This window comes from Sparus aurata, chromosome 6, assembly GCF_900880675.1.
Source record: "Sparus aurata chromosome 6, fSpaAur1.1, whole genome shotgun sequence".
Lineage (NCBI taxonomy): Eukaryota > Metazoa > Chordata > Actinopteri > Spariformes > Sparidae > Sparus > Sparus aurata.
Genome location: NC_044192.1, coordinates 28,401,334 through 28,419,976, shown reverse-complemented (window position 1 = coordinate 28,419,976; position 18,643 = coordinate 28,401,334). Strand labels below are relative to the sequence as shown.

At 41.2% G+C, this 18,643-nt stretch overlaps 1 protein-coding gene across 1 annotated transcript in view; it reads left to right on the top strand.

The window, feature by feature from the left end:
• The first annotated feature begins 2,280 nt into the window (after positions 1-2,280).
• suclg2 (succinate-CoA ligase GDP-forming subunit beta) overlaps positions 2,281-18,643 on the top strand; it is a 104,229-nt gene continuing 87,866 nt past the window's right edge. Inside the window, exon 1 of the mRNA XM_030419157.1 lies at positions 2,281-2,430. Coding sequence (XP_030275017.1) covers positions 2,281-2,430 — 150 coding nt within the window. The remainder of the gene's footprint in view (positions 2,431-18,643) is intronic.

Sequence of the window (18,643 nt, the reverse complement as noted above, 5' to 3'; positions counted from 1 at the left end):
AGGGAACATTCAACTTAGAACAATGAACTTATACTTATATACATCTTATACTTACAGACTTGGACTTACCTCCATAAATATGAATTCAATTTGATACCAGCATTACTTCAACCATTCAGGCACATCAATCGGAAATTAAACAAAAAGATCATATGTATATCCACTGACGTATTACAGCACATGTTGGCTTAATGAACGTTTAAACATATACAGACAATCTTATATTTTGCCTTTATAAAATCTCAGAAGATGTCAACAATGATAAACACAATAACTGACCGGAATCCAAACAAACCTAACCATGATACCAAAACATTAACAAGAAAAGCCTATATTCACCATTCAACCCCTGTAAGCATGCATTATTCATACATAAGTAATACTTAATCCACTCAATATTTAAATATTTTATTTTCTGCAATTCATTTCCTCCTCTTGTTCCAAACTTCAGATCAGTTTTCACCATTCTCTATGATCTATTTTTAAGCAAAAAAGATTGATTGCATTCATGTCAGCCAGAGTTCCTGAGTTATCAGGAAAAAGTACCTTTTTTTTCCCTCATGAATATTTAAATAAACATAAAAATTTGAAAATTGAAAATTCAGAGAATTATGGATTTAAAAAGGCTATTGTGAATCAAACATAATTTCCTGGATCTTTTATTGTAGCTCGAAATGAAAAAGTAGACCTTGACCATAATTTTATACATTTTCTGATTTTAACAAGGCCGGATATTCCACTTCACTGTTGGCGGGGATGATAAACAGAAAACATTTTCAGCAGAAATTCCTGTAGGGGACAACAAAGGTGCTGCCAAAAGAACCGTTATACTACAGAGGAAACGCTGATTACCATGCCTACAATTAAACTGTACTAGCTAGTAAAAGATAGAATATAATAGATGTTTATCGTCATTATTTCAGAAACAACGAAACACAGATAAAAGCTCTTCGTTTGACAATATAAATATCAACATAAATAGGTATTCAAAAAATGATACAAATCATAACATATACAACAATAATACAATATATACAACAAGATAAATAGAAAAAAGGGGTTTAAATGGTGTTTAGGGTTTTACCAGCATGTTAAAGTACCAATATTTTGGCTCAGATTCAACTGCGAGGCAACAGGCAGAACAAAATGCAGCCCTAACTATAACTGTGTTTTAGTTATTAAGGTAGAGGTAAATTAGTTTGTAAACGTGACCCACCTGAATATTTTCTAAGGAGAGCCCTGGGAATTTTCTAGCCGTGCTTGTGGTGACAAAACCATTCGTTTTTAACGAGACCTCAAGACATCTACAGCGGTGTCTGTGGCCACCTAAACAGGAAGCTAATTTCAAGCAAAACACAGTGTTTTTCTAACCAAACCAAGCATTTTTGTGCTTGGACCTTAACCTTTGTCCCAAGAGAAAAATAGCACCTTTCTTAAAAGTACATTTTTGCAAAACATCTAATTACAATGGTCCGCCAGCACCACCACACTCAGAGAAGGTCCACAGACCACAGGTGTGTTGACTGGAAGTGGACCAAACCATTGTGAGGCATCTGCAGCGTGGGAACAAATCTTTGGAAACTTAAAAACACATTGTCACACATCTTTAATCAGCACAAGTGTTTTCATTGCGTATTATTATACACTTTAAAACAATATGTTTTCATTGATTAAGGTTATTGAAGGTGAAAAATCTCTCTTTTTTCTTGAAAGGGGGGTTCCTTTGCTTGGACCCCCTGACTCCCATCTATGGATTTGAGGGGAGTTTTTGCAGGTTGTGCATGCCATTGCAGTGTAGCCTAGATTTTAGTCATATAAATACTTTATTGGACTAAGGAGGCTAGCTTTAAACTACAACTACTACTACTACCACTACTGACCGCAAGGTAAGATAAGATCTTTATTAATTTATCAGCGGGGAAATACATGTGTTACAACAGCTTATCAGTCACAGGCAGGGGGAAAAGAACAACAGTGACTGAGTTATTGATAACAATGTATAACAGAACAGCAAGACAAAAAGAAAATAAACTAAAGATAAGGTGAAAAAGATATACTGATAATGATTATGATAACAATAACGATTGTGATAATAACAATAACAAGACTAATAATGATAATAACAATAAAAGTAATAATGGTAAATAATAAGAATAATAAGATTATACTCACTATGTCATTAACTGTACTGTTTAGTTCATAAGTATAGTAAATGTACAGTGAACTGTGTGTGACGTGGAGCTTCTGTTCTAAGCCCCGCCCCTGTTTGCCGTTTGACCTATGAACGGCTCTGTGTTAACTCGCACATGCTCGCGACGTCATCCGTCTTTGGTCTTCCGTGTCAACATGGCGGCTTCCATGGCATCCCAGGCTGCAGCTAGAGGACTGAGGACAGCGACCTCTAAGAACATACTCCTCGACAAAGTCAAGGTTCTCTTGCAGCTTACATTACTGTGAATGCGGTGCTCACCTCTCACGGGTGGTTTCTGCTGTCGCGTGTCCGTTGTCATCGCCTCGGGGAGCTGTCAGTCTAGCTGCGTGGCTAGCAGGTTAGCATGTGAGAGCAGAGAGAGGTTTGACAGATCAAAGTTGAAGAGTGTGACAGGCAGCCTGCTGCTGATGTAACCGAGAGTATGTCCGTGCTGTTACACTTTTAATCATTCTTTAAGGATAAATCGGTCATTAAACAGGAGCTTTTCTGAGGACAACCTTGCTAATGATCTGAGCGTTTATCTGCCACTTTGACAGTAACCTGACATGTTTGTCTGTATGTGGATACATGATATGTTTAAAGCTTTATAAGCTGCGAATTGGCAAATCGTTAAAACGGTTCAAAAACCCTGTCAATGGAAGTCGGGGTTCTACAAGATTTTGTAACTATGTGTTGAGTTTTGATACCTCTACAGCAGGCTGTGTGAGCACTTGGTCCAGTATTAATAAGGACTGGATAAAATGTCAATATGGCAATATATTGTGTGTGTGTGAGGCATTAAGAGCTGGGACTTGCATTGTTTAATCTCAGTGCATTTCAAATCCTGTGAAACTGACACCACAATGCGGTGAAAATGTATCATTTTTGTACTTCACCTTTTTTAAGATTATTTTGCAATGTGTTTTTAGATGATTGTCCTGCAGCGTAATGATTATTACAGACTCCTATAGTATTGTGACTTAATCCGTGATTACCAATTATTAACAGTCTGTACATGTCCACAGCTTGGTACTAAAGCAAAGTTAAGCAGAAATACCTGAACACGGCAACCAGCATTGCGGCTGTTTCAGATAAGAACACAGTCAAATGGTTAACTCGTGCACTTTGATCCTCCAGTGTCTGTTTGTGAGCTGTGAACCCCAGCGCACAGAGTTTATCCGATTAGGTTTGTCTCTGTACACAAGAGAAAATGATTCCAGTTACAACCTTTTTGCAAACAAAGCATTCGGCCTTAATGATAAAAAAAAAAAAAAAGAGTGGAACAACAATACTGCCAAATCAACGGAAGGGAATCAGAAGTAAAGCCCCCTGATCCATGTTGTCTAACAAACAAGTGCACTTTTAAGAAAGCAGAGCTGTGTTTTGTGTATTAAATGCCAGATGACGGCACAGTCTCATTATTGATTAATCTGCCGATTATTTTCATAATGAATTGTTTGTTCTGTAAAATGTCAAAAAATGCGAAAACTTTTAATCACAATTACCCGCCGCCCAAAGTGACATTAATTGGTATTTTTGTCAAACCAACAGTCCAAAACCCCAAAACTCCTCATGAATACCAATAAGCAGTAAATTCTTACATTTATGAAGCTGGGCCCAGCACTTGTTAGACATACTCGCTTGGAAACTTAAATTAATTGCATCTCTAATCTCTCTATCATCATCAGATAACCAGCCAATAGTTGCAGCTCTAGATATGAGCACCGCCTCAGTTTGACATGTTTCTTCTCGGCCAGGATCTGAGATCCAGTCTTTGTTGGAATCCCGTCTGGACAGATGTCCTTAGGAAAAGGACAGAGCAGGAACCTGTTGTTAGTGTAAACACTGTTCCAGTCAAGGAGGCACGCACTGTTTGGCACTGTATTTGCAGTGCAGTTGGCAATCTCATGTCATGTTTACTTTTTCCATGTCTGATTCTGCTGTGTTGCCCTGTTGGAGCCTTTTATCTTGATATGTGGATAAAGATATAAAGTGAGCATAATAGGGTGATTTTGATAGCTGGCGTGCCTGAAAATCAATGGTTTGCATCAAACACTGAAGTGAAATAAAAGTGTTGTTTTTTTTAGATTGAAAGTACCATTAAATTAAAACGTTTATTGATACCAATTCCCCAAATGAGCGTGAGATATGCCCAGTAGTAGGGCTCAAGTTGATATGGTCATCAGGATGCAGAGCTCCTGCTGTCTGTTAAAACAAAAAACAAAAGACATTTACAAACCAACGCAACAGTAAGACACTATGATGCTATTGAGGGTCGAGGCAGTCCATTACTGCATGCGTGGTCATGTACATCGTTAACTATAATGAAAATCAATTCCAACAAAGGCAGGAAATCCCAACAACTTAATGACCTGACGTATTACCATTCAATAAAGCAGCAGAGTGAAAATGTTAAGCGTCCAACACCAGGAATTAGACCTGAGACAATCAGAGAAACACACATCCCGCATTCTGTTGCTTTGTTTGCAGATAGACACAGTTAAATATGAGAGACTGAGGTGTTAGTGGAGAACACCAGTTTAGATGCTGCCTCTTGGTGGTACAAAGTAGAGATTACTACAACATGTGATAACAGGAAAGAGCTGAAGGCATTGAAAAGTCCGGTACTGAATTTGACCTTTTAGATCAAGTAAGACAAATTGACACCAGGTTTGTGCACTTTGTAATTTAAAACCCGGACTGAATGTGTAGCAGATTTCAGCGTAGGTCAAACAACTGAGGAGATTTCTTCTTGAAGAATGACAAAATGTTGTGTTCTCTAAATCACTGTTCAGAACGTGTACGAAAGTAAAAGCTGCTGTCAATTCGGTGGGTGACCTGATTAGGTAGCTGAGAGGAATTTTTTAGGATTGCGGCAGTTAACGGATAAGATAACAAACTATATTTGAGAACAAATTACAAGGGCATAGTCCTTGTAATTTGCTTTAGTGGTTATGTAAAATGCAGCTAAAACTGTCTAGGCGTTACACACCCATGTTAGAAATTAACTTTATCCATTTAGATTTAAAGGGTTGTTGTATATACAATTTTAAGAATTTTGAAAAGCTGTAGTGGATAATAACAAATGCTTACCCACATAAATGTATGACATTATTGTGATATCAGTCATGTATATATATTTATCATGCTGAATTATCCTCTTGTATGTAAGTTGTATTTCCCAGCTTTGCTTTGCACCACTCACTCTGTATTCTCGTGTTCATGCATCACCTGCATGTATGCGAGACTCCATGCAATCTGCATCAATCTGGAGGTCTGTCAGCAAAATGTGTTGTTGTCAGCGGTGTGCAGAATGTGGTGGCGTTCCATGAAAGCTAAATGCTTTCGAAATGTATAATCTCACATTTACTGGTTTTTGTACCAGCTTCTCTTCAATTACTTTTACTTCTCTCCTTCACTCTCTCCCTCTCGCTCTCACTCGGGCCAGGTGATAAGAGTAATGATGAAGGATTCTCTCTGGTCTGTAGCGCAGTATCAGAGCCTGAACGGATTGACAGCCAGGTATCTCTACAATAGAATCAAATCAGCTCTGACAGTGTGCCAGCTAAGCTGAGGAATTCAATTTGCGATGATTTGTCAACAACAATGCAGAGGACATCCCAATATTCAGATGGTTGGCTCCAGGATACTCTTAAAAGGGGAGTGGGATGTTGTGGGTTTTTTTTTTTTCTTTCTGCTCTCTCCTTCTCCCTCTCTCCTTTTCCCCCTCTCTCTCATAAATCAAATCTCCTGAATTCTTGTCTGCACAGCGAGATAATCCTCAGGCTGTTTTTCACTGTCGCTGCACAGTGGTGAATTTGTAAACGTTTGCTACGTTTTAAAAAAAAACAAATTGTAAGGTGTGCCTGCTTAGTATTAACCCAGGAGTGTCGAAACCCAGCGTGGTTTGAAGGGAAACACTGGGAAGAGAGGTGGCTCAATGAGACTGGGTCCTGAATATTTTACAGTGGGGGGTGGAGAGCCCTCTGCTTGCAACGACTTCTTTTGCTGGAACTTCAAACGACGGGCGGCTTCCCCATCTGTCTCAGCAAGAACACATTTACATTTCCTCCCCGCAAGGGATACTGCAGGACGAAGTTAGCTCTAACTGGATTTGAATATCGCTTCACCAAGGTTAATAGCCATTTCTGTAGCTGGTGAGGTGCTTAGGCTTTTTCAATAATTTAGAAGGGCTGCAGTCATTAGGAAATGTTGGCAGCCTCTGAAATAGGGGAATGCACTGAGTGAATGCACTCCTATCAGCTTAACTCGTGCTGTTGATCTTGTGCGGCTAATGAGGAAAAAGTGGGGCCGAGCACGAAAATTAGTTGGAAAAACAATGTAAGTAATTGCTGACAGCTGTAATTTAGTGAGAGTGCAGAATTTTGAAGATTTCGCTCAGCTGTCGTACAAATTTATTCATCTTCGGAATGAGACCTTCAAACATATCGTAAGGGCGATTTGGGCTTCATTAGTGAGTTTGCCTGGGGCCGCCCCCTGTGAACGTTGTATAGAGATCGTCGGTCTGGCAGCCTGATCCTGTCTGAGTGAGTTTGTGACGGAGCAGCAAGGCTGCTACAATACGTGGCAATAAAGACACCAGTGTCTCCTCACAACTTACATTAACTTGCATAGCCCTAGACACTTTTCCTGGATGTCAGAGTTTGACCCTGCAGCTTTCTTCCTAGAGAAACTGTTTTCCAGGATAATTTTGAAAGTTGTGAGAACATTCGCATAAAACTTAGTTCGCAGTTTTCAGAGACCTAACTTGGACACGTCGAGTCACATGATAACAGCAGTTAATCACTCCTGCAGTGCCATTGATTTGCTGTGGTTGAGTTAGCAATTCATGAATGTGGCTCCGGGGTATTTGCCTGTAAACAAGTTAATATATGTGGACTTGGATGTACATCAGGGCTTTGGCGAGATAGCCTATAAATAATATTGTAATAATTAATTGCAACACACTATATACATATACACACCAATCAGTAACAACATTAAAGCCACCTGCTTGATACTTTGTGGGTTCCCCCTTGTAAAACCACACAGCTCTGACATGGAGACATGGTCATAAGACTTCCTGGGGGCGTCCTGCTCCTGTGGTGTCTGCCCTTGCCATGAGGGGGTGTACTTGGTCTGCAGTGGTGTTTGGATTGTTGGTGTGTGTCAACTGGGCACACACACATACATTTCAGGACCCAAGGTTACTTCACAGAACACTGCATTGTAACGTCATGATCAATGATACTGACATCACCTGTCAGAGGTTTTAATGTTGTGGCTGATCAGTGGCTGATCAGTGTCTATGTATCAACGTTTTGAATTTTCCTCTAGATCCCACAGACATGCTCGATTGAACGGACTCGGTTCAATAACTTTTCATTTATTTTCTATGGATCTTAATCAGAATTTTTAATCTTCGAAATTTTCCAAGGAATAGATAGAATATATCCTTTTAAATGTTTGATAAATGCACAATACGCATACACACAGTTTCGATTTGCACGAAACAATTATGAAGCGCTCTGTTCACCAACAGGCTGTTCTAGGTTTGGGCGATCTGAACAAATTCAAATATCACAATATTTTTGACCATTCATTTATCATCTGTAGCTGCTTACACTTGACAGCGGGCGAGCGGCGAAGTGCTCCCTGGCCAAGTCGCCAGTCCATCACAGGGCTGACCCATAGAGAGAAACAACAATTCACACTCACATTCACACCTAAGGGCAATCTAGAACAACTGATTTCCCTCAATTTTGCATGTCTTTTGACTGTGGGAGGAAGGCAGAGTACTCGGAGAGAGCCCACGCAGAATCGATATCTGTATAGTGTTATCTGTAGACATGAGTATTGCAACTTTCACAAGATAATAACACAAAGATCACCAGTGATGTAGATATAATGACTGAGTGGGTAAAGGCAGTAGAACAGGGAGTTCAGAAAAATACATCTCTTTACTGTAATACAGCCTTTTAATCCAGGAAAGGCTTTAAATCACGCCCCTATCATGATATAATGATATCCAACATCAAAGATGATGTATAGTCTCATATTTGAATATGAACAACGATATATTGCCCTGCCTTAATGTACATGTGGATGAACTTTGACACAGTTGCACATCCTTGCATTGGCTTCTCGTTACTATTGAGTTATCTTCCTCTGAGACTCGACACCTTTGAACATGACTCCCTAGTCTGTACACCCTCTCTTATTAACTATGCTAATTACTGATATCCCTATCTGTAGAGACACAACAGTCAGGTTTTCCTCTCTTAAGCCTGTCTGAAGGAGATTAGACCTGCCCTGCCTAAAGACCTGCCAATGACGCAAATCTCACTGATCTAAATCCTGGAGCCATGCTCTACTGCTCCCGCCTCTGTCTCTGCTCTGCTGCTCTCTTCCCCACTCCCTAACAGACAGATGTCATTTCTCTCGCCGCGTTATGATGGCCCGGACACGACCTTGGCTTTTGAGGAGCAAGGGCGCGGAAAGCAACAAGTGCGCGGCAGCAGTAACGAGAGCCTTAAAAAGAGTACATCTTTTGTGCCCCGCGTGCGACCATACCTGATTTGTCTAATCCTTTTAAGCGGAATATTCATCTCGATTATTGATATCATCAGAACGTGGGATGGGCATTATGCAAGTAAAGGTGAATAGATGCAAAAGCCTGGATGTACTCTGCAGCGATCAACCTGTATTATGTTTGTGGGGATGAGTCGTTATGCTTTTGATTAAACCAAAATTGCAAACTGGCCTTGTGTGTTACCAGTGTTGCTCCCAGTATTACATCCCTGTTATCTTTGCCGTTACCCCTCATCCAAATCTGCGCCGGCCGTACCAAATCTGCCGTCAATACTCAATTACTTTATCAGTTAAAGGCGACCAGGCTTTCTGAGCTGGCCCACTAATGCTTCACGAGGCATGCACTCGCCACATGGCTGGCTGTAAGTGGAGATGTGCCTGTGATTCACGCCGCGCTGTTTATGCAGAAAATCCACATCAGCTCTGCTTCTTTGCCTCCTCCGTTTTCCCTTTTGCTGTGTGTCACCCCACTCACGGCTTACTACACAGCGCTTTTCTAATTGCAAGACGGCCCGTATTTATGAGTTGCGACTAAGTAGCAAACTGCCACCTCATTAGCAGAAAAACATTCCACCGCAATCAGTACGGCAATGATTTTGATAGTTCGCTCTGAGTACTTGCTCCCTCTGATTCGGCCCGTGCTCACGGAAGTGGACACTATAAAGCTCCCCTTTAAATTCTCCCCGGATGGTTAGCTAAATGGATGGGGGGGGGGGAAAGAGGCGAGTGCATAACCTGAATGGGAACAAATCAATTACATAGAATTGGTGAACTGGCAATCTGTTAATTTTCTTAAACATTTGATAATGCCCCTTGAGGAGCATTCTGGTTAATTAACTCTGCAGTCATTTGTCGTCACTAATAAGGCAGTGTCATTTCAAAGGGGTTAGGGTCTGGCCATGACAAGTAATGAGGATTTTAACCTTAGCAGACATCTGGGGATACTGCTGTATAATATGAGATATTCAGTGCCTCTGGAAACAGCCGTTCGCCTGCTGTGTTCAAAAGATCTCAAATGTGGTCTATCATATGTAAATGTTTAAATTTAATCTTGTCGAGGCCAGGTTGGCTTTCAGATTAAGTACTTTCATTAGTTACCATTCTGTGGATTTAATGGTATACTGTAGGGTTGGGCCGTGTCTGCTGAATTTGCATATGATAATGTCAACAGTGAAACATCATGATACACTGCTGTTTCTTGCTGTCGCTCTCACCAACCGATCTCACCAAAGCTGAGAAAACAGCAAAGTTCTTTCCAAAGAGAGTGGATCTGGGGTTGGGGTTTCGCCTGCTGCCAAACACTAGAGGAGAGGATGGGGAAGAAGAGCGATGCTTAGTTGGCCTGTTTTCTGTTGGACAGGTAGATGTCAGTGGTTAGCTTAGCAGGGTTCTCCCCAGAAATTGTTAGTGTAGTGGCGCACCCTCTGTCCGGGGGGGGAGACACAGACGGACGGACAGACGGTCATCAACTCCGTCAGCTGGGGGACGGACGGACACTCATCGCCGTCAGCCGGGGGCTCCTAGCCGTCAACCGGGGGACCGACGCTCGTCACAGTCACGCGCGGAGTATAGCGGCGCTGACCTAGCGGTATAGCGGCGCTGACCTAGCGGTATAGCGGCGCAGCGCTGCTGTTCCACCGTCTGGGGAGAACCCTGCTTTGTAAGCTTGCAAAAGTATGAGGTTTCCCCAGTGAGGTTGGACCAACTTTGAATGTTTTGTTTACTTATCTTCAAAAAAACAAAAAACACTGAACAATTCCCTTTTTTAAGAGGACAAATCCACCAAAACAAACCTGAAAGCACTAGAGGCATCAAATGCCAAATGTTTTAAATCTTGTTTGTTTAAAAAGAAAACGACAAAACATTAGCATAACATTTTTACATGTTCACTGTCTTAATTAATTCTCTTGGCATGCTAGCATTTGCTAATTATCACTGTGCACAAAGTGCTCCTAAGATCAACAGACAGACTTTGCCATCCATAGAGCAGCGGGACTAGCGTGGCTAAAAATAGAGTCAGCTGTCTTCACTTGTCTTGACACGGCTTTTACTGTGAAAAGTGCCTCAGTGCATCAGGTTTTAAGTTTTCCTAAAGGTCTGCTTTGTTTCAGTTTAACACTTCTGTGTTTCTGCTGCACTTTCTGTGGTGATTGTGCTTTTTCTCCTTCTTCTGTTTTTGTCAAGGAATTGAGGTAAAAATCCACTAGAGCAGATTTTGATGGGAGAGGAACACCCTGTGGTCATTAGAAGGAGAGACACTAGGAGGACGTTCAGAATCCTAAAGTGATCTCAGAGGCCCGTCTGAACTCATACTGATTGGAGTCCTGTAAGCTTCTTCTCTTCTTAGAGGAGTGTCATGTGGGCCACATCAATAGTGATTTGCATTACTCGTGAATATGCCTGCTTAAAATGATGCCTTAGCCTCGGTCGCTAGAAAAGCATCAGCCTTTCCTTTTTTTTTTCTGGGATAGACTCTCTGGGAATGACATTTTGAGAGTTTCCCCTAATGGAGCTGCACTTTGTCCAGCCATTGAGACTTGTTAATGATGATTCTGCTCTGTGTGAGTGGGATAGTGTCTTTTGCTCAAGGTAAATCCTGAATCCCTTCCGTTCTGTCCCGCCTTAATGCAGCTCCTCACAGTGCTTCATCTGTATTCATAATTTATGAACTGTTGGGGAGGAAAAACTCTATAAAGTAATTTGTTACTTTTTTATTGACCTCTGAAGGGTGGTGAGTGATGAAGGATCCTGTTCAGGTGTCCTATAAGATATTGATTGGATCACGCAGCAGCAGCAGTGGCGGCGGCTGCGGCGGCCACTTTGCATGTGTGTTCCACATCATCAATCAGAGCAGTTTTTCCAGAAGGTCCACTGCTGTACTCCATCCAGCAGAGTACTGGGTACCACAGGTCCTCACACCGATGTCAGTTACACAGAAAAACACAGCTTGAGAAAGCAAAGTAGGACATGAATTTAGGATGATTACAATGCTGTACAACAAACATGTCCTTACTAATACAGTGTTAAGTCATCGTTTCCCTATTTTTTTGTTTGTTTGGTTTTTAAAAAACAAAGAAAAAAATTAAGTTTACAAGAGCAAAAATATAGATATTGCAGCACTATTGTATTGGTTTGCATACCTGTTGATAAGGTTGCATGTATTAGTCATTATAGATTAATTTAATTCACCATTTTCTTGGTTAATCAAAAAACTAATTGTACGAAATATCAGAAAATGCCCAGAGTCCAACTTAACCAATTTTAATGCTTAGTTTGGTCAAGCTAGAAATATATAGATGACAAGAAAGCCAGAGATTGGTGGAACCAGTGATTTATTTATGTATTTTTATTTGAAAAACAACAAACAATTGACTTTTTCATTTTTTTGATTTATTTAATTTTGTTTTACCAATGGATCAATCAACAAATCTTTTCAGCTCTGCAGGTAGTGATGTTGTGTGTAACGTTTTCCTCAGAGTCGCAAGTAACCACAACACATGGACAAAAAAACATTTATGCAATCATTTGGTCCATAATAGAAATGGATCGACAGTTAAAACATCCTTTTCCCGGGCAACCAGTGGCAGTACAGTAAGGTTTATAAGTAACCAATGTAAACACAGATGGTTTCATTATTCCCTCTGTTATCTATTAATTTAACATTTACTTTATAATGATACATTAAAGCAGAAAACTTGTCTTTTGGCAGTTTATAATAGCAATGATTTTATGGATTATATCAATACCAGGATGCTTCACAAATGAGCAATCAAATAAAAAACTGCAGTCATCTTTACCATAATGATTTGATGTATTCATAATTGATTACTATCGAAAATTAACTACCGCCTGTGTGACTTTTATGGCGTTAATATAAGATGCTGTTGGCCGGATTGTTAAAACGACAGTGCTGACGTCCTCAGATAGATGGATTGAGCTCAGAGATAATATTCCCTTAGTGTTGCCAACTGCCAGGGCAGAATCACATCTTCACTCACTATTGGCTGGATCCTGTCTGCCTTCACCTCCATTCAAGAAACAAATGCGTTCTTTGACCTGCGGTGTCAACCCTTTGAGTTTTTGAGTGACAGATTTACGAGCAGCGCAGCATTGACTGGCTGCTGTTTATGGGCCTGATCAAAGGCGATTGCCTGCTTTGTAACCTTCCCCTGTAAATTAAGGCTTATGGCTCTAATAAATTTCCATGGGATCCAGAGCCACTCTGTCAGATGGTGACTTTTTGACATTGTTCCACTCTTTCATAGTGATAAAGACAACTGCTTTAAATTAGCCCTAGGATATTGACTCCTTAAGTTTAACAGAAGGGCAAACGACAAAGTGGTGGCATGTGTCGAAATGACTTTGCAAAAGTGCCAAGATCAGACATCCCCTCACCACAATGACACTTCTCACAACAAGTGCAGTTTGACATTGTGCATGCTGATCTCAACCAAACACGAGACCGCACGGCCTTGTGCCGCGTAGGAGAAGTCCTGATGTTGCACGATGCCGTACTAAATGCCATATGGAGCAGCCGAAGAAGTGTTTGGGGAGTAGGGTTGACAATACCAAGATTTTGTCCTTCAGTGCCACTTGTGGATAAGTACAGCTGCGACAAGGACTCGGCAATCTGATGCAGCTGCTGCTGCTGTAACACTGTCTGCCCTCAGTGTCTCTGTATGAGGGCACAGCCACTCAGAGTGCTGTGTGACGAGAGCGCCAATATGGAGACATAGTTTATTCAGCACATTTCAATGATTCAGATTTCTTTGCTCTTTATTTTTTCATTTTTAATTTTTTTTTTACTTGTGAAAGGTTTTTACGGGCGTTTTCACACCTGCCTTGTTTAGTTCGGTTAAATCGAACCCTGGAGCATTTACCCTCTTGGTGCACTTCGTTTGGGAAGGTGTGAACACATCAATCGCATTCGGGTGCGAACCAAAACAACCGGACCGAGACCACCTCTTCAACAAGGTCTCGGTCCGGTTCCGGACAAACTCTGGTACAGTTCGTTTGTGGTGAGAACATGATCCAAACTCGATCCGACCCAACTGCAGGAAGCATCAGTGCTTAACCCCGAATTTCCACTGGATACGTGTCCGCTGTGTTACGGCCAGATCAGGTGTTTTGCTCCGCCGACCGGTAACCCCCGGTTGCGTTTTGAGTCGGACATGGTGCAGTACGGTAGGCAGCTGGCATCGCGAGGCCAAGGAGCTCCCGCGATAATCACATGATCACTCGCGACCGCAGTTATAGGTCTGTGTCATAAAAACAACAACACGAAGTGTTCCTGACCGAAGGATCAGAAGAAGAGCTTGTGTTTGTCTCTTTTTTGAGATTTGTGTGCTATTTTGAAAAGTAACCGGATGTCAAATTGTTGTTGTTTTAGTGCTTGACTTCCTGTCTGCTCGGTGCTAAATTCAGCTGAATTGCTGCCTCGTTTTCGAAATTTAGACCAATTAGAGAGCAGTTTCCTTGCGCATCACACATTTTGGTCCACTTGTAAATGCTGCTGTGTGAACACGAACCAAACTCGAGGCAATATGCAACATTGTATCAAGTTGGTCCCTCATTCGGACCAGAGCAAACAAACTATAGGTGTGAAAACGCCCTAAATGTCGATTTGTTTTTTAGGAAATGTCTTTTGGGAGGTATTGTTTTTAGCCTTGTCTAATTTTTCCACCACATAGAATCCACACGCTACATCATTTTTAATGCCGGCTTTGTTACACATTTTTACAAGTACTTTTACACTCTGTAAACATCTTGACAACAACAACAACTCTCCCTGAAGAAATTTAGGTAAAAAAAAAAAAAAAAAACTAACCTAAAAAACACTTTGTTACAAAGTTAGGTTTCTCAAATCTGTCCAGAGTCAACCCTCCTCCCAAACAAATCAATACAGGAAAATAAACTACAACTCCAGTATCAGCCAGTTGATTGTCTTCATTCAATTGTCTGGAGGTACAGCTGCAGGCTACCGGTATGCTAGGTGTGTGTTCTTTTTAAGCAGACACACGTAGGAAGGGATGATGGAAATCTATAATTGGTTGCCCATATCCATCTTTCTTTTGATTCAGAATCAGAATTGTGATACCCCTATTCGTGAGTAAATATTGTTGCATGTCATATAACATATAAACAATGTGTTTCTTTTATGACTTGGACATTTTTATTTCAATTTGGAAAAGAATAGAACAGAAAATGCTTTGTCTCCCTTGCATGCATAACTAGTCTTTGTGTGTACAAAAGTTACTTTAAAAAAAAATTAAAAAAAACAGCAAAATGCCAAACATGAGTATAAGCTACACTAAAATAGCACAAGGACTATGTGAAGGACTGAACCAGATATGAATTGCTGGGTGGCTGTCCTTACTGATTAAGATATTTTATGGCAACAGGGACAAATGATGTTCTTTTCAGCACAGGGTATTGTTGCCCTGAGGGCAGCAGCTGAAAGTGATGATTTAATTAATCAAATGCTAACCCATCAAAAAGAAAACATATTGAACAACTCTCATTACACCGTGCATATTTAGGGTATCAAATGTTGTCCCCCCCCCTTCTTACACAGCACGTTTTAATTTTGACAGACTGATAATGTAACTGGGCTGCACCTCGCTGTGAGCGATCTCAAAGTTAAGACTCTCCGATCAAAACATTAATCAAAAGAAACCATTAAGATCTGACTGAAAGTAGGACATTTTGTATTTTGGCTCTAAAGAAAAAAAAGCACTTTTCTAAGAGAGAAGACAAAGTTAGTATCCGACCCTGCCACGGCGCGCGTGACATTTGGGGATCACTCACTGAATGTCAAGACTCTTGCTGCAAGCCTGCTGAAAGCAAAATTCTTTCACGGAATAAGTGCTTCCTTAATATGGCTTTGGCTTCTTTCTCCCCCTGCCTGATTTGAATTCCGTTGTAAAGGATTTCGCTGGTGCCTCTGCATCAAAATGGAAACGCAGACACGGTGTAAAATCTTGATGGAGACAATGATGGGCTGTTTTTTGGGGCTGTGTCGCATTAATACTGCACGTCTTCATGGGTTTGAGTCGTGGCATATTTTTACCTCCGGGATCTCCTGGAAAATGCACGTGTCCCTGACCTAAGAGGGAATGCCAGGTACATGTTATGTGGACCTTTTTGGAAAACAGCCTCTGGTGATTTTACGTCAGCCAAGTGTTTCATCAGAAATGGCTTATCTGAACAAAAAACTGCAAAGCAAAAGCACACAGAGCTGATTTGCTTATCCATTCCTACATCCTTGTAACTAATGTGAGCTTGCATTTCCAATTACATCTTTTTTTTCTATTTGTGTTTGAGGGCATGCCACTGAAAAATCCTGACTGCTTTCAATGTGCAGGATGAATGAGACCTGTCCTCTTTCGCCTTGTTTCACCTCATCCCCGTGCGGTATTTTAATAGAGAATAATGCTGTTGATCATTGTCACCGCTCGCTTTTTGCCGCTGTGCCCCACTTCTTGTCACTTGGATGCATTCATGAGAAAGATCTTGAGTGCTTTTGCGTGTATAGGAGTTCGCCGCGGATATTTATTTCATCAAGGGCTAATGTCAGAGTATACAATTTTGTTTTTCACCACAGTGTGTACAGAGCATCCCATGTGTGTCTTCTCATATTCTGTGTGTGTGTGTGTGTGTGTGTGTGTGTGTGTTGAGAACAAGTAGAGCAGTAGTTAGGTAGAGGGAGTGGGGTAGGACTGTCTCCAGAGTGCTACTGATGATAATTACTGTAGAGAGAGCATCTCCGGGGACTGCAGACCAGCTGCCTGCCTGCCTGCCTGCTGCCTTGCTGCCGTATAGCCATTCACCACTTACTCTTTCTTCCAGGGCAGACATGTAGCAGTCAAAGAGATTATTCCTTAGTATCATGACTTGACTGTCTGATGGCTTTAAGTGCTTGATTTGGAGCAACTGAAACATAGGTGTGGTCATGATGAGCCTGAAGGGGATTTTGAAGTAGAGTATTTTACAAGATGGACTCTGGAGGGATTTCTTTTATATGATATTGGGGCTGCAGCTACCGATTTTATTTTTAGAATTGTGTATGCTACCAATTGTCCCATCGATTCCTCGAGTAAGCCAAAACATTTTTTTTTACATTATTAAACAACTATACCCATGATGCATAACGAAAATGACAGGCCTGTTAAATAGACCAAGCAAAAACATGCAGTGTTTACATGATGGCGTGATGTGCGCGTGGAAAGGAGTTATTTAGTGTAGGCTATTACTCTCTTGCAATTTAACACAAATTAGTTTCCACATCTTAACACGATATCTAGTCATACCGACATCAGGCGATGGCCTCTACAAATGCCATACGCTCTAACTAGCGATGGTAGGCTACGTTAAGTTAGCTAACATCGATGTTTACGTTACCTTGTGTCGGCGACGCTTGGTGAGCTGGTGTCAACAGCTGGATGCTTTTGGTTCAGATGTTGAATCATTGTTGACATGCTGTTGTGGCACACCAGTTCTGCTTTGCAGTGGACACATTGCACTTTGTTATCTTATTTTTTAAGTGTGAAATGATCCCAAACTTTGGACATTCTCTGTCTTTTACAAACTGTTTCTTGGGACTCCGCCTTCACGCCCACTCAATTCTGAATGTGGTCGTGTGTGTTCGTAATAACAGTCAGTGTGGAAAAATTATCCCTGAGCCTAGCAGGCCACGTAACGCGGGTGATGGGAATTAAACAACGCCTCGAGGCCTCGATTTTGCTTCAACCATTTTTTGTAATCTGATTATTCGAGTTACTCAAGTAATCATTTCAGCTCTATACGATATGTTTATTGAGAGTATCAACGTACTTTGTTACTAGGACTTAAATTCCTCTTGATTTTATTTTTGAGTTTTCTTTATTTCGCACGTCTTTACAAGTTGGAAAAGGTTCGAGCTGATAATAATCAACAGCCAGAAAAGTTTAATGATACAACTTGCTATAGATGTTCACTCGCCTCCGACAACAACCATGAGATCTGTCAATCAGTTAGTTTTGTTCTGTCGCGGAAACTTTATAATGGTTGAGAAAAACCCCGGTGATGGAGAGTCAGGAGTACCCTGAATAATTTCACAGTGATATAGGTTTATGTTTTGTAGGTCTGAATTCGATGCCTCAAAGCATTGCCAAGGTAATGCCAGCCCCTGATTTGAACGCTTCCTTCTTTTTTGTTTTTCACGTCTTTTTTAAGAGGAAGGAGACGTTACATCAGCTGCACAAAAAAGAGGCGAAGGACTCGGCGAGAACTGGAGTTTCTCTAATCAGTCTCAAAACCAGGTGCACATGTGATACCAACGCACAGAACGCCGTACGCGAGTGAAAAACCATCCTGCCGAGAGAGCGTTTTCACTGCAGCTGCCAGTCAACTTCTGAAAACCCTGGATGCCTGAAATATCTCCTCGTACTTCGCCACCTCAAAGTAAAATGAGTATTATTACAGTACTTTTAATGACATCACAAATTGGATTTCTTTTCATTAGAGAAGCAGCATGGTTTCATGGGTTTGTAAATAACGAGAACATCACTTACAGAAGGTGTTGGCGGGTAAAGCAACAAGCCTCCTGTTTTCCGTCTTTGTTCCTCTTACTCTGGATCGCTGAGCCAGATGTGCCTACATGTAGGGTGTATTACAGCATCGCTTGACATCGCCGAGACAGATTTAACGACCAGCTGTGGGTGACACCAAGCATCACTTCATCTTTCTAGTGATGAATTTCAGCTGTCAAGAGTACCTACAGGTGTCAAAATATCTTCGCAGCGCAATAGGAGGGCAGACAACAACAAGAAACAGTTGCCTTTGCTATTCCTCTGCTCATTAGTAACTGAGATGTTGCCGTCA